Source organism: Protopterus annectens, chromosome 9.part0 (assembly GCF_019279795.1).
Source record: "Protopterus annectens isolate FY-2018-M chromosome 9.part0, PAN1.0, whole genome shotgun sequence".
NCBI lineage: Eukaryota > Metazoa > Chordata > Ceratodontiformes > Protopteridae > Protopterus > Protopterus annectens.
In genome coordinates, this window is record NC_056743.1 from 814,593,417 (window position 1) to 814,608,630 (window position 15,214).

A 15,214-nucleotide genomic window follows, 5' to 3' on the forward strand; every position below is an offset into this window, starting at 1 on the left:
AGACTGGGGGCCACCAACCGGGGGCTCCTGAGGCTGCAGGTCTCTGCTGTCGAGAGACAGAGTAGGTGCTGAGACGGAGGTCGGTGCCCGAGTGGGAAGAGTGTCGGTAGCCTTGAGTGGAGCTGATGAGCAGGACAGCACAATCCTCATCATCTCGAAAGTAGACCTCTCCGGCTCCGAGGAGACAGAGGAAGTCATCGGTTCCAGAGCCATTGGCTCAGAGATAGATGTAGGATCCGAGCTCACCCTAGCTGACGCACCGAGAGGGAGACTGAGAAGCGAAGAGGTTCAGGTCCAAGTGTCCCTGTCGGGGCCGACTGGTGAACTTCGGCTCCTAGACACCACGGATGGCACCGAAGGTGTCGGAGCAGAACTCAGCTCCAAGACTGCCTCGAAGGAGGCTGGAACCGAGGGTTCCACAACCAGTGGTACAAAACACTCCAGGTCTGAAAGCCCGGCACGGCTCGGAAGAGGAACCACAACAGGGGAAATGGACTCGGGTGGCTCTGAGACCGACTGGGTCGGAGCCAAAGGCATTTTTGCAAGGCAGATGACTTCAGGAGTCTAACCACTACTCTCTACATATCTTCCTCTGATAGGCTCCTGGAAGATCTGGAAGACAGTGTGGGTGGGTCTGGACCTCTGCAAGATTGGGGACCTTAAGGTTGGGGAGACCGGCAAGGGATCTCTGGGATCGGCTCCGATGTAGTCTCTCAATAGTAGTTTCCGAAATGCATGGGGCTGTAATTGAAGTCTCAGTATCAGCAACCTCAATTGGCTCCGAAGCCAGTGGAGCCAAGGAGGTAGAGGTCTTATCCGGCTAATATAGTAATAATAGAAAAAGTCTTAAACTTAGCCACAGCAAAGCAAGAAGCACATATGAACTCGTAGATGTGGCAAACGAGATCTGGGAATTGTACTGGTGCACTATGGGATACCTACCTAGCCATGAGCCAATTAGAAGACTTTGAGCTTTGTAATAGGCAGAGTCGGAGCCGAGGCTTAGTTCTGAACCCATATGGAAGAATGAAGGCGAGATAGGACTAAAGAACATTCAATATTATTCCTGTTTTTTTCTGGTAAATTTAAATTTGCAGCCACTACTACTCTTCCCTACTGTGTTTCATGCAAGAAATGTATGAATTCCTTTATGTAATCAGCACTTGACTTCGGTAGTCTATACATTCAAACAAGTGTTATATTTTCTAGGGTTGTCTTTATTGTCACAGTTACACAATCTATAATTTTGGTATTAGCATTGAACATGTAATATCATAGGTCTCATAACAATGCTTAATCACCATATCATAAACACCTCTACTGTATAAAGTCTGTTACAGTAAAAACATTTATACCTTGACAGAGCTGGTTTTCATTCTTTGTTCTTTAACCATGTTTCACAAACAACATCAATCTTACAGGAATGTAGCATATGTTCCAATAAAAAAAAAAACTTTATTATTAATGCTCCTACAATTAACAACCATCTGAGATGCGTCAAATTTTGCTACCTATGTTAAAATCCCAGTAAAACAGCCTCCGCTTTGTGATTTTTGACTGGCTTGTATACAGCCATACGGGCCAATGATAAATCGCAAAGTGAAGACACTTTTGTTCAATGAGAAACAACGGGATGTTCTGCATTGAAAAGAAGAAGCTCTGCTGTGCAATTTTTGATTGGCTCATATACTGGCATATGAGCCAATCAAAAATGACAAAGTGGAGCTACTTCTGTTTAATGCAGAACAGTAGGCAGTTCCGCATGAAACACCTTTACCTTTTTTTTTTTTTTGGTTCCATCCCTACCTGTCCGTTTGGAAATCTGGCAACCCTGCCTAGCACCCACTTCTCACCTCCATGAAAGCATGAATGGGCTAAGGCTCAAAAATCAGGGGGTGAACTGGTCAGATATCTCTTGCAGGACAGGTACAGCTTGGTTCTATTTTTCTACCTGGCAAAAATCCTGCCTTATGTTTGTCAAATATTGCAAAATATCGGCTTCAAAAATTATCTATCCTGATTTTGACAAATGCACACCTTCCTGCCTAAACAGGTGTGCCCCAATTTTTTTTTTAAAAACAGGGCATTTTTTCATGTGGCAGAGCTAGCCACCCGGTGTTGTAAACCTTGTCACTAGATGATTGTCACTGCTGAAGTGACAGCCTGACCCTATATGCAAAAATGGGAAAAAGGGGTAGTCGACGAATGGATGGATTTATCCCCCAAATCTTTTCATTCAAGGTGACCTGACTTTCCTTTCTTTATGTGATTTGTGAAAATATTTCCTAAAACCTGTACAAACCATGCCATTTAAGACGGCTGTAAGTTTCCTAACAGTCAGAGAATCCTTGTGGATGAGATCATTTGTACCAACATGAATAAAACAGATCCATACTTCCTTACATTAAAGCATTCTAATGCCTCTTTCATATTCTCTATTTTTGCTCCTGGCAAGCATAACACTATTCTGTGTTCATTATTTTCTCTGTAAAAGTAAGTATCAGTTCCTCTAATGAATGAATCTCCAACTACAAGAATATCTTTTTTGAGCAGATCTGAAGAATCTAACTTTTAATTCTGTATTATCTGTTCTATCAATTGTTAGAAGGGAATGATCTTCATTCACCATTAGTCTTATTAATCCCACTGTTTTCAATGCTTACTACATTTGTAACACATTTCACATCTAGCTGGGTATTATTGTTACAGAACATCATGTTCAGCCGTGTTATCAACTTCGGTCTTTCTCACCTTTTCTTCACACAGTAATGTACTTCAGTTCTTCCATGTCCAGTTCTGATTTCTTCCTTTTCACCTGCCCCTTGCCTATTTTTTTCTACCTTTGTTTTTGGAAAAATGATACTTTTTTTGTGTAGACTGAAGGTTTTCAGGTAGAAAAATGTTATCATTCACTGTAACGTGTGTTACACAAGAAAGGAGTGTTCTTTTTATTACGTGTTTTGTTTGCATTATAGACATTTCTTTTTCTTTCTTGTCATTTGCTGTGAAATTCTACATTTCTTTGTTTCTTTTTTTTTCTTCTACATGCTCTGAATCCTCAGATTAATGAATACTTGTATCCAAAATTCAAAACTGTCAGTGGTATTTTCTTGTTTAACAGGGGCTGAGTTATCTTTATGGACAGCAGACAATTCCTTTCCTAATATTACATACAACAACAGTTCTCCAAGCTGTGACAATTGCACAAGTTTAATCATCATCGGTAAGTCTACTTATTACTAACGATGGTAAGCAAACCATCCAACTTTTAACATGAAGAACACAGATCACCAGCATTACAAAGAAGTTATGTACTCACCATAATGTTCCATATGTGTTGTCCATTTTCATTCTTCCTCATCCTATGGGTATGGATCCTATCCCTCAGATCCAACTCGGCCCGTTACTATAGCTCGTGGTAACCAAAAAAGTCTCAAGCTTTTCCCTTACCCATAATGCTCCCTTCCTAAATACCTCCAGATCTCGTTTGCCACTATTCGCAATAGACATGGTAACCATTTGCTCTTGACTAGATAAGTTTATTTCATCTTGCTGCCTTAACATACTCAGTACTTTATCTGTCTTCATCAAAATGATATGTTTTCCAGATCTCAACAACAAGCATGTTTAATATATGCTTTATTTAAGACCACTGTATGTTTATGTAAACTACATAAAATGTTTAGCAAACAGGCAGGTGTGCATATGCTGCAAGAGGTGTACAGTTTTGACAGGAGATTAGGCATGTTTGGTTGCAAGCATGCTCCTTCAGGAAGAAGTTAACATGGAGCATGTAATCCACTGGAGAAAGGTTAGGCCAATCCACAGAATCTGCAAATAAGCCTGCTCCCTAGCATCAGGGTTGCCAGATGTCCCTATCTGAGTAGGACTGTCCCGAGATCAGCAGCCCAATCTTGAGTCCCACACTGCCTGTTAAAATCCCAGTGAAACAGCCTCCGCTTTGTGATTTTTGACTGGCTTGTATACAGGCATACGGGCCAATGATAAATCGCAAAGTGAAGACACTTTTGTTCAATGAGAAACAAGGGCTGTTCTGCATTGAACAGAAGAAGCTCTGCTGTGCGATTTTTGATTGGCTCATATACCGGCATACGAGCTAATCAAAAACAGCAAAGTGGAGCTACTTCTGTTTAATGCAGAACAGCAGGCAGTTCCGCATGAAAGACCTTTACCTTTTTTTTTTTTTTGGTCCCATCCCTACCTGTCCATTTAGAAATCTGGCAACCCTGCCTAGCACCCAGTTCTCACCTCCATGAAAGAATGAATGGGCTAAGGCTCAAACATCAGGGAGTGAACTGGTCAGATATCTCTTGCAGGACAGGTACAACTTGGTTCTATGTGCCAATTACGTGCAGGAAGAGTGGGTCTTTGGCTGACCCCACAGTCCCAACTACAAATTAAAAAAAGAACAAAAAGAAAAAAAAATACCCTCTTCAAGACTCAGAATTTTCTTAAGAAATTTTGAGTTTAAGCACATCTAAAGTTTAAATGCATGTACACACTCCTCTAATAAGTTTAATATCCTACATAAATCTGGTGGCTGACAAATACATTTAGAACAGTACAAGATATTATGATGGTTGAAAAGCTCATTAAGATGCTTAAAAAATATTCTGTAAAGCTACACAATCTAGCAAGAAATAAATTGTGTGCTCTAGAGAGAAGTGAAGCCACCCAAGCCTCTGTCATAGGATTCATTCTCATTGAGGCATATACCTTACACCATAACCTGTTTTGTTCTGGAACAACTTCACTGTAGCCAAAAATGTAACATCTTGATATCCACATCATCTCCCAGAATACTTAAAAAAAAAAAAAAAAAAAAAAAAAAAGGCCAAGAACTCGATCAAAATGTGACATGGATGGAAGGCTGTCATGTGTACATAGCACGGATATCAGAAAAGACTGGGAGGTAGATTAGAACAACAAATTACAAAAGCATAAAAGCATAATGGAAGAGCATTTCTATGGCCTCTAGGTATGCCAAGAAGTCCAGAGTATTCAGGATATTTGCAGCAAAATGTTTACACAAGTACTTTTCTACTCCAAGAAGATATCATTATTAGTAAAACAGACCCTAAATTAAACTGTCATTGTGAGGGCATCCTATACCTTTAATGTATGTCTACATGCTCCCCATGCATGTTATTAGATGAGGTCTAATATCATTGGCTTAGCAGCACCAAACCCATGTCCCTGATCTACTGGACTCTCCTGTCATGCATGGGAGGACAGCAGCTTAAATCTCCTCATCAAGGAGGAACAGCCAGCACAAGCCACTCAATCCATACATTCAACCAGTATCTCAGTACCAGAACCAAACATACAAACTGCTGACACACACAGACAGCATATGTAGGACAACTCATCCAAAATACTGAGAATACAGTAATGTACCACAGAGGTTTCCATATTAGTTTTATAAATAATAGCAAGACAATATCAGAGTGGATTAAGCAATCTCACCTTCACACCTGTAAGCATGCCAGTTGTCGACACACTAAAATCGAGGTACGCCAACATTTCTGGTGTTGGTGGTTTGTATATATGTACAGGTCGTTTTCTAGGCAAGTCATCTGAAAAAAAAACAGACATGGTGAGCATTCTTCAATCTAGTAACAATGGCAAATGAAAGGTATGTACTTCCCATACTGATAGACATGTAGGTCCAGTTCCTCCTTCTCCTAAGTAGAGAGCTAGAAGCCAGCAGAATTTGGGCAGCTCAGTACCTAAGACTTTCCATCACAAGTAACTCTTTTCTCACAATCTTGTGTATAGAAGGGGAATCTTCTACATCTCTATTAGCACAAAGGAGGCAGAACACAAGAAGGAAGAACCCAGGGAAGGAAACAGAAACTCAATGGAGTAGCATCCAAATCCCTACTGTAAGTTTGGGGAAGGAGGGCAGGGCTCATATGGAAAGATGGGCTTGATCGACCTAGTCTTACACATCTGTTGTTATGAAATGTACAGAACTTTCACTTCTGACAGGACCAATCCCATCTTCCTCTGTCTACGAGACAGTTACAAGCATAACTTGCTAAGTGTTCACTGCAAAGGTTATCTGAAGACAGCATCTCCAGAAGAGCTAGAACTGGAGATATCTGGCCTAAAAAATGTCTCACAAGGAAAACAGAAAGGCTAATATTAATACTCTCTTAAAAAAAACACCTTTATTAAATTATAACTTAAGACGCAGTCAAACATACTTTAACAGAAAAGAAAACAAACCACATTCATATTTTCCTCATTAGCACACATTACATATCACATATAGTTTCTTTCTTTACAACTATCATCAGTCCAACATTATATAAATTGCTCAATTCTTGCCTTCCCTTATATCTCGCTTCTCCTGAACATTATTCTGTATGTATTGTTCCTACAATTTCCAATTCTTTCTTTCCTTTTTATTTAAATGTGCATTTTATTCCTACTGCATGATGTTATACATAGATATTGTGTAATCCACATAAATGGTGTGCTCTATATTTTCTATCTCTGGTGGCTGACAGTGTAGTTATTAACTTTCCCTTTACACAGACAGTTCAACCCAAGACCAGAGTAAACATTCACAGTACATTTTCTTTAGCTTTCTCTTTTAGCTCATATCCACAATTGTTTATTTTTGAATCAACATTTAATTAATACTATAACAATACAAAGTGATTTCCCCATTTTCTAAGGTTTTCTCTTCCCTTGTCAGATTTTTAAACCTGCACTATGTCTGTTCCTCACTGCTTTTTCATCTTGTTATAATTTTCAATGTCTTGTTTTTCTAATATTCTATTATGTTCAAATGTGTTCTGGATTGGTTAACTATAGTGGAAAATGGTGCTACTTCTCCCATTTCTTCTGCATGTGAATTAATCTCTGTCACCCCTTTTTAAGCATGTCTACTTGCTTCCAAACCTCACACTTTTTGCACTTGTTCTTTCCCTGCTGTTTTTCTTTTCCCTTTTCCAATTCCTCTACTTCCTTCTTCATCCTTTCTACTTCTCTCATGCTTGGGAACTTCTCCCTATTCTATTTTTTTCAGTAGTTTTTTTTGTTTGTTTGTTTAGTTACTAGCATCACTAACGTGAGGAATTCTTTTATTTCTGAGCTAATATTTAGGACAGAATCCAAATTCAAAAAGAAAGAGTGTTCTGAAATCCCCAAGTTCCTTCTTTAATGTTGTGTTTGCTAGTCTATGGTGGTCCTGTTTTAAGACTTTTAATGCCAGGCATTCCCAAAATAATTGTAACCAATTACCTAGTTCTCAGAACCCACAACTCCAACAAGTGGGACCACATGCTGAGTTCATGTGGTGCAACTGGGATGGTGTATTGAAATATTTGTGTATACTTTTCCATCTAAATATGCAGAATTTCCTTGCTAACAAAGGTTCAAAGATGAATACTAGGCTAACTGCCCTGAAGGGCGATTTTGAGCCTAGCCAACAACCCAAGCTCAGAATTAAACTATGTACTTTGTGTCTATGAGGTGAAAATCTTAACCATTATGCCAAACCCACCCACTTCTGTACGATGTCTCTCCACTGCTAGTTTGTAATATGCATATCTGATTGTTAATCCTGCTATTTCTCAATTCCATCATAACTTTACTTCAGTATTGGTTAAGCAATTTATAAGCCCTACACAATAGCCTCTTGTTAGTTGCATACCCCTCTCTTGCCTTCCACCAGTAAAATGATTGTTTCTCTCCATTCCTCTCTCTCTCTAGGTTCTATTCCCCCACAAAGCTCTAACCTCTCTTCTCAACCCCTCATAATGAAGCCGATCGTATTCTGGTAAATTAAATTTGTCCTTTCCCCAAGTTATTACCTTCTCTTTATCTATTATTTGCTCCTAGAATCATACTTCTTTGTTTTCCAAATCTGCACTATTCCTTCTGGCCTAAACCTTTCCCTCCCTGACCATATCCTCCTATAGGTTGTAACTCATACCACCAATTTTCCAACCATATTTTTGTATAATCTTTTTCGCTGCCATAAAGATGTAAACTTCCACTTCTCTATCCTGATTTTGCAAAGTTGCTAGTTTCCAAAATCCTGTTCTGTTGTTTCCCCTCAGATGCCCTGCTTTATTACTAAATTTTCCACTTTGTAGTACAATTTCTGTTTTGCAATGCATAAGCTAATCTGATCTGCTACACTTCATGGTACATTTGTGGATCTGGGAGACCTAGCTCTCCTCCTTCTGGGGGACCAGTCAATTTGTCCCATGGAACTCTGTATTTTTCTCTTCCCTAATAAACGATTGTATTCCTTTTTTTTTTTTTTTACTCTAGCCCAGAACTCTTAATCTGGATCCATAAAGTACGCCTATCCAGTATATAATATTAATGGGACCACAAATATCTTTATTGCTTGAACTTTCCTTTCTAATTCTGAGAACATCAGTTTCCAAGTTCTTAAACTATCCTGGATCTTTATCATGGTTTCCTGCTACATTTTATTTACCATAATTTACATTTATTACTATGTAATTTGCTACTTCCCTTTTCTAAAGATCTGTCTCCTAGTTATTTTATTAATGCTCTTCATGAAGATATGACAGGTAAGGACTAGCAGATACAGAGTCCAAAGCTCAGGATCCAATTCACATTACACTATCAGAGTAAGAGCAATGTAGATATCAGGCAAATAAACAGTATCCTTCCATGAAGAATGGGAACTTCTGAGGCAAAGCTTACCTTCTGGGAAGAGATGCGAGAGTGATGGACAGCCTACATGCAGTAAATTGTCCAACCCCTGGAAGACTAAAACTAACAGCAGGTAAAGTACAAGAAAAGCAACACAGACTTTTAAGAAACAATAGGCATCTACTAAACTTACAGAGAAACACCAACAGCAGCCTGAAGGAGGAGGACTCAGTCTGGGGCCTAAATGTAAGAAACATATGAAGCTCGGGACAGAAGTCTTAATTAAAGAGGAATCTGGAAATATGTAGACAATGACTAAGAGGTATTAACTAAACACAATCCATTAGAAGCCAGCAATGGGAACAGTCTGGTCCTGAATACAACATACAGTGCAAAGCCAACAAGAGGAAAATAAATTCTTCAGTGAAGAGGAATCTGTTAAGCCAGCAATGAGAAAACTGACAGGACCTGGTTAATACTCAGACTACCAGCCTTACAGAAACAAAATCAGTATGGGATGCCTTCCAGACATCAATGCAAAATCTAAAGTTTGAAACAACTACTGCAAAGGACGTACACTGTCCTGAAAGAATGAAACAGAACATGAACAGAGCTACATACAAAAGAAGAAAAATGCAAAAATTCACAAATGGAAACTTGTGTATCAAGCAATTAGATAGCAGCAGACAGTTGTTCATCTCAAAGCCTCTCAGTGAAATATTACAGGCAGTTCCATCCAAATTTATTAGTCCGTAAAGATTTTAAAGGAGTAGTAGCACAAGAACTAAGCTACAGAATGAAGAGGGTGAAGGCAGGGCATATCACATACAGCCCAAACCTCATTACCCACGGAAAATTAAAAGGTTAAAAGTATGCCCTGTCCTTTAATGTTTCGGACAGACCACATGGCACACAATTAGGCATTAGCCTAACTCTCATATTTATTTCACACGGTTCAGCAATACATCTTGTACACAACACACAGCTCACTCTGACACTTTAGAAAATACAGACACTAAAAGGGAGTCGCATACCTAACACACCGAAGCCATTAAGGAGGCAAGACCAACTTAGTTCATCTAGCAACTTCCTGGTTAAAGACGACTTCATACTTACACACAGAGATGCTTCACTTACCAGGCTGAGTAAAGACAGGGTAAATGTTACTTGTCTCTCAGGTGCCAGGATATGTAATGTCAGTGAAGTCCTTAAGTCCCTTGAGTCTGGGTACAAATATGAGATGAACAATGAGCAAGCGAGAATTAATTAATTGACATGCACTTCCTTGGCTCATATGAAGTGGGACACGATGGCACTCTGAAAATATGCATATGGAAAGGGAGGCAAATTAGTACTGAGCATCATTCTACTGTCACCAAGAATGATGCTTCAATACAAACAAAAGATAGTTGACTTTAATTACTGACTTAATTACTGGTGTCATTCTAGGGGGATCCAATCTAGAACAACCTCTAGACTCCACATTCATTTGCACATCTGACAACAAGGCACACCTCCAAAAAATTACTCAGGAAGCTTTAACAGCAACTGAAACATGGCTTTGTAACTCAACTCATGCTCAACACTAAAAACACTACTACTTTTTCCTCCAAACCCCTCTCCCATGAAAAACCAAAATCTAAAATCTCGCTGATAATGCAACCACTGAAATCACTTCTCAATAGCAAAGTATTTGGGATGATACTGGATAATAATCATAAATTTGATATGCATATACAAAACTGAATAAGAAAAACTCATCAAAAACTAGGGATGCTTTATACAGCCAAAAACTCTCTTACCAACACAACTAAAGCTACACTTGCTATTACTCATCTCCTCTGCACACGTCTTTCTGGCACTCCCATCCTTACTAACCTCCAGCCCTCACAAAAATCTAAACTTGAACAATGCTATAACACAAATATGCATCGAATATCCCTTTCAGAACCAGTCACTGTATAGCAGTAAAAAGCCTAAATTGGCTAGAAGTACCCTATCAACTAAAACATACACAGCTTCTTACCAGCTATAAAATTATCCAGAATCTATCTGCTTGCCCAGCAGTAAACAATTTACATAGCTATGTTCCTTGTTGGTCATTATGATCCATTGACCAAAAACTCCTGTCTGTCAACAAACCTATCAAATCTGCTGGGCATTGTACCCTGTTGCTAAGGCCTGGAACTCCTTATATGCATCTAACAGGTCAATGCCCTCATTCCCATCCTTCAAAACCAATCTGAAAGACTTCTTAGACAAAAGTTGTCTCTGTTCTTGTGCAACACCTGGGTAAACTATATCCCTTAATGTAAACAAATGCCTATTTATACCTTATGTCTCCTTACTCTCCCTTCTGCAATCACTTCCTTAGTTCTATCAATTTCTCTCGCCTGGCTTTCTCTCTAAATATAACATAAGCCTGCTTTTCTCTTGCTTTGTATTGCAATTCCTATTTGTATTATACTAACGTACTTTTAATTTCTCTATAAACTAGCTAAAATTTAGATAACTATTGAATCATTGTCTTATAACTTGTATGTATTATTTCTAAATACCATTATTAAATTATCACTTAAGACATAGGCAAACAACATTAACAGAAAAGAAAACAAACCATTTTAAAAATTTTCCATTTACATACAATATCACATTTATTTTATTTGCTATTATTATCAGTCCAACATTACAAAAAATGATCCCTTAAACCCCACTCCTCCTCCTGAACAGTATCATGCATGTATTGTTCCCAAAATTTCCATTTACTTCTACGTAATTTGCTCCTTCCCTTTTCTTTAAAATCCATCTGCCAGTTCTTTTATCTCTTTTATAATATTCAATACCTGAAATACAGTTGGTGTATACATGGATTTCCATTTTCTAGTAACTATTTTTTGGCACCCAACAAAATTGAACTTACGGCCTGATTCTGTACACCTGCTCAAAAGAATAATTTCCTTACTTACAGCTATTTGCTTACCCACTGCAGGGACTTTTTAAACTCTGCCAACTCATTAAACTCCCAAATTATATGTTCCCAGTTACCTCTTTCTTCTCCATCTCACATTTGCTATCTACCTGAGGAAAAATTCTTTGAAGTCTACTTAGGGTAGAAAAACAGCTAGGTAAACACTTCCAAGCAAAGATCCTAAACCTTCTGGATCTAACTGCAAACGTGGAGCCATACATATGTCTTCCCATTGTGTTCTTGTAAACTGCTTTTCCAGTCTCTCTTCCCAATCTTTTCTAACTTTCTCTGACTGATTATTACAGTTATGATGCGATGTTTTACATGCCCTAGCAATTATCCTTTTTGTAACAGCTGCTTTTGTTCTAGCTTGAACTAAAAACTCTAAAATTCTCCTGTCCCTGCCCCTTTGCCTGTACCCTGAGATCAAGCCTTCATATGGAAGGCAGCCTCTATTCTGTGATCCAAATATCTCCTTGTCCTTATCCCACTCTACTAACTTTCCTTCTGAGTTATTTGCTTCCACTAACTTGTTTCCTTTACCAGGTTTCTCTGGTAAATTCCAGCCACCTCTTGCCCATGTTCTGTACCCCTACTTGCAGTAATCCGTATTGGCAAAATCTCCTTTCTCCATTCTCGTATTGACTTGGGTCTTAGAATATCTTCTGCTACTTTATGAATATAATATTCTATATAGTTATTAGTCTCCTTAAGGATCTGCATCCAAAATCCCAGTCTCTCTCTATTTCTTGAACTCCCCCTTGCTTTACTATCGTTCCTTTCCACTTTGAATTATGACCTCCTGCTTATGTTATATATATGAGCCTTGACTGTGCAGCTCTAAACTATCCCTTCAAATCAGTTAAACCTAAACTATCTTGTTCTATTAAAAGGATCAGCTTATCCCACTTAACTCTTGCACTCATTCCCTCCCAGATAAATTCTTTCAATTCTTTACTAATTATTGTCCACAAATTTTCTGTGGTTGATAAAAGCATGACTGACCTGTGTACTAGATTAAAGATACTGAAAACATTTTCACAGCTTGTATCTTACTATGTCCATAAATAAGAGTTTTCAGTTTCTCAATTTTTGTACCATCTTTTTAGTGTCTTCCCACATATCTTTAGCAGCCATAGCAGAAGCCTTTTTAATACATACTACTAAATATTTCATCTTACCACGTCCCCATAAATATGGGTATTGTTGAAACAATTTGAGTTGTTGTTGTTGTGTCTTTCGGCTTATCCCAGTTAGGGGTCGCCACAGCGGAACTCCGGTCTGCTAATGTTTGGTAGAGGATTTTTATGTGCAGAGTTACCAGCCCTGACGCACAACCTTCAACGAAGGCACGCCCATTCACGCATGGCTCCACACAGAAGACGCTCTAGCTGAGAATCGAATGGGATAACGTCTTGCTGTGAGGCGACAACGCTACTGCAGCACCACTACCGCGGAATCAATTTGAGTATGAGTATATAATTTACAGCTATAGCCTTTGTTTTGCCTTAATTAATTTTATATTCCGAAAAGACTTGAAACCGTCTCAAAATGTTCTACAACTCTGAGATGTCCTTTCTCTGGATTTATCAAGTACAAAATAATATCTGTAAGGCCAACTTTTCTTGATTACCATACCAATTACAGCCTTGTATTTCTGAGTCCCTTATTTACTTTGCCAGTGGCTCTAAATACAAAGCAAATAAAGGCGAAGGAGGACACCCCTGCCTGGTTCCTCTGTTCAAACAAATCCTCCCACTTAAATTCTTCCTTGTGAAGTCTCATATATCCTTATAATTAACCTTATTATAGTGTCACTGAATGCACATGCTTCCAATGCTCTACTCAAAATCCAAGCTTATTCTGCCAAATGCTTTCTCTGCTTCAAGACAGACCAATAACAGAGGTATTTTCATACATTCTGCTTCCCTCAATTTTCTATTAATGTTGTCAAATGTTTGCTTCCTCTCCACAAAACCACACTGATCCATATAGTGCAGTTTTGTACCTACCATAAATGTAGATGTTCGAGTGTTCACCCTGCTGCAGTCATCACACTTGGGTTATCCCGCCGTCAGGCGGTCCAGCAGTTGGCCCGAATTCCAAAGTCTTGGTCCGGCGTCTGTTGCTGTCGCTTCTTCCCTGACGTCAGTGCGCCAGGGGGTATTTAAGAGGCATCCGACACCATTTTCTTCAGTTTTTCTTGCCCCAGATGTCAGGTGCCCCCAATAGGTAGGTAAAATATATGGTTATATAAAAATCAAACAAAACCCTTAGGCACAAGCAAATACACCACAGAGATAGTATAGGAAAAAGTGGTAGAGATAAGTTCAGCTAGTTCAGAGGGGATGGAGGAAGGGTAACCTGGACTGCAGCAGGGTGAACACTTGAACATCTACATTTATGGTAGGTACAAAACTGTACTATGTTCATCGTGTTACCCTGCTGCAGTCATCATACTTGGGTTGAATCCCAAAGCTAAGGATGGGAGGTGGAGTCAAACAGGGTTAGAAGAAGCTAGTAGGCCTTGCAAAACTGCAGTGGCAAAACCAGATCTAGTCTTAGAGTATAGAGGTAAATGATAGTATTTGGTGAAGGTGTGCACTGAACTCCAAGTAGCAGCTTCCAGAATATCCTTGGTTGGCACTCCCCTGAGAAAGGCTGCTGATGTAGCTGTAGCCCTGGTGGAGTGGGACCTAATGTTAGCAGGTACTGGTTTCCCATGATGTGTGTAGCAGAAACGTATGCAATGCCCTATCCATTTTGAAATGGTATGTTTTGAGACAGCTTTTCCTTGTGATCTTGTAGCATAGGCTACAAAAAGCTGGTCAGTTTTTCTGAAAGCCTTAGTTTTTTCCAAGAAGTAACGTAATTGCCTGTGAATGTCCAAAGAGTGCAGGAGTCTTTCTCCTTTGTTCTGGGGATTTGGGAAGAAGGTGGGCAAGTGAATAGTTTGGTTTAGGGCCACACTGGATACCACCTTTGGCATAAAGGAAGGATTAGTTCGTAGAGAGACCCGGTCTTGATGAAAAATGAGGAAAGGTTCCACTGCCATTAGTGCCTGTAGCTCTGAGACTCTTCTAGCTGAGGTTATTGCTAGTAGTAGGGCAGTTTTCCATGAAAGAAATTTTAAATCAGCCGAAAAAGCTGGTTCAAAGGGCGGCAGTGTAAGCTTTTCCAGAACAAAGTTGAGATCCCAAGTAGGTGTTGGAGCTCTCCTTGGTGGTCTTAAGTTCTTAGCCTCTCTGAGGAACTGTCTTAGGAGTGGATGTGAAAATAAAGGAGGATCTGTGCTGTAATGAGCTGAAATTGCTGATGCGTGGATCTTAATAGATGAAAAGGGAAGTCCTTTGTGTAACATCTCAGTTAAGTATTGTAGAATCTGAGGGATGTTTAGATCAAGGGGGTTTAGGCATTTAGCCTGGTTCCAGGCGCAACATCTTTTCCATTTGTCTGAATAAGTTTTCCTGGTGCTGGGCCTCCTGGCCTCCAGAATGACATCCATAACAGCTTTGGATAAAGGTGTTGGTTGGTTGTTTAGGTAATTTGCCATGCAGCCAGGTTTAAAGTCTTGAGCTG

General features: G+C 39.3%; 1 protein-coding gene across 3 annotated transcripts in view; it reads right to left on the bottom strand.

Annotated features, from left to right (window-relative positions):
• Positions 1–15,214, bottom strand: part of DIP2B (disco interacting protein 2 homolog B) — a 2,678,679-nt gene that overhangs the window by 504,064 nt on the left and 2,159,401 nt on the right. For all 3 annotated transcript variants that reach the window (XM_044083475.1, XM_044083472.1, XM_044083474.1), the window contains exon 29: positions 5,488–5,597. In XM_044083475.1, coding sequence (XP_043939410.1) covers positions 5,488–5,597 — 110 coding nt within the window. The remainder of the gene's footprint in view (positions 1–5,487; positions 5,598–15,214) is intronic.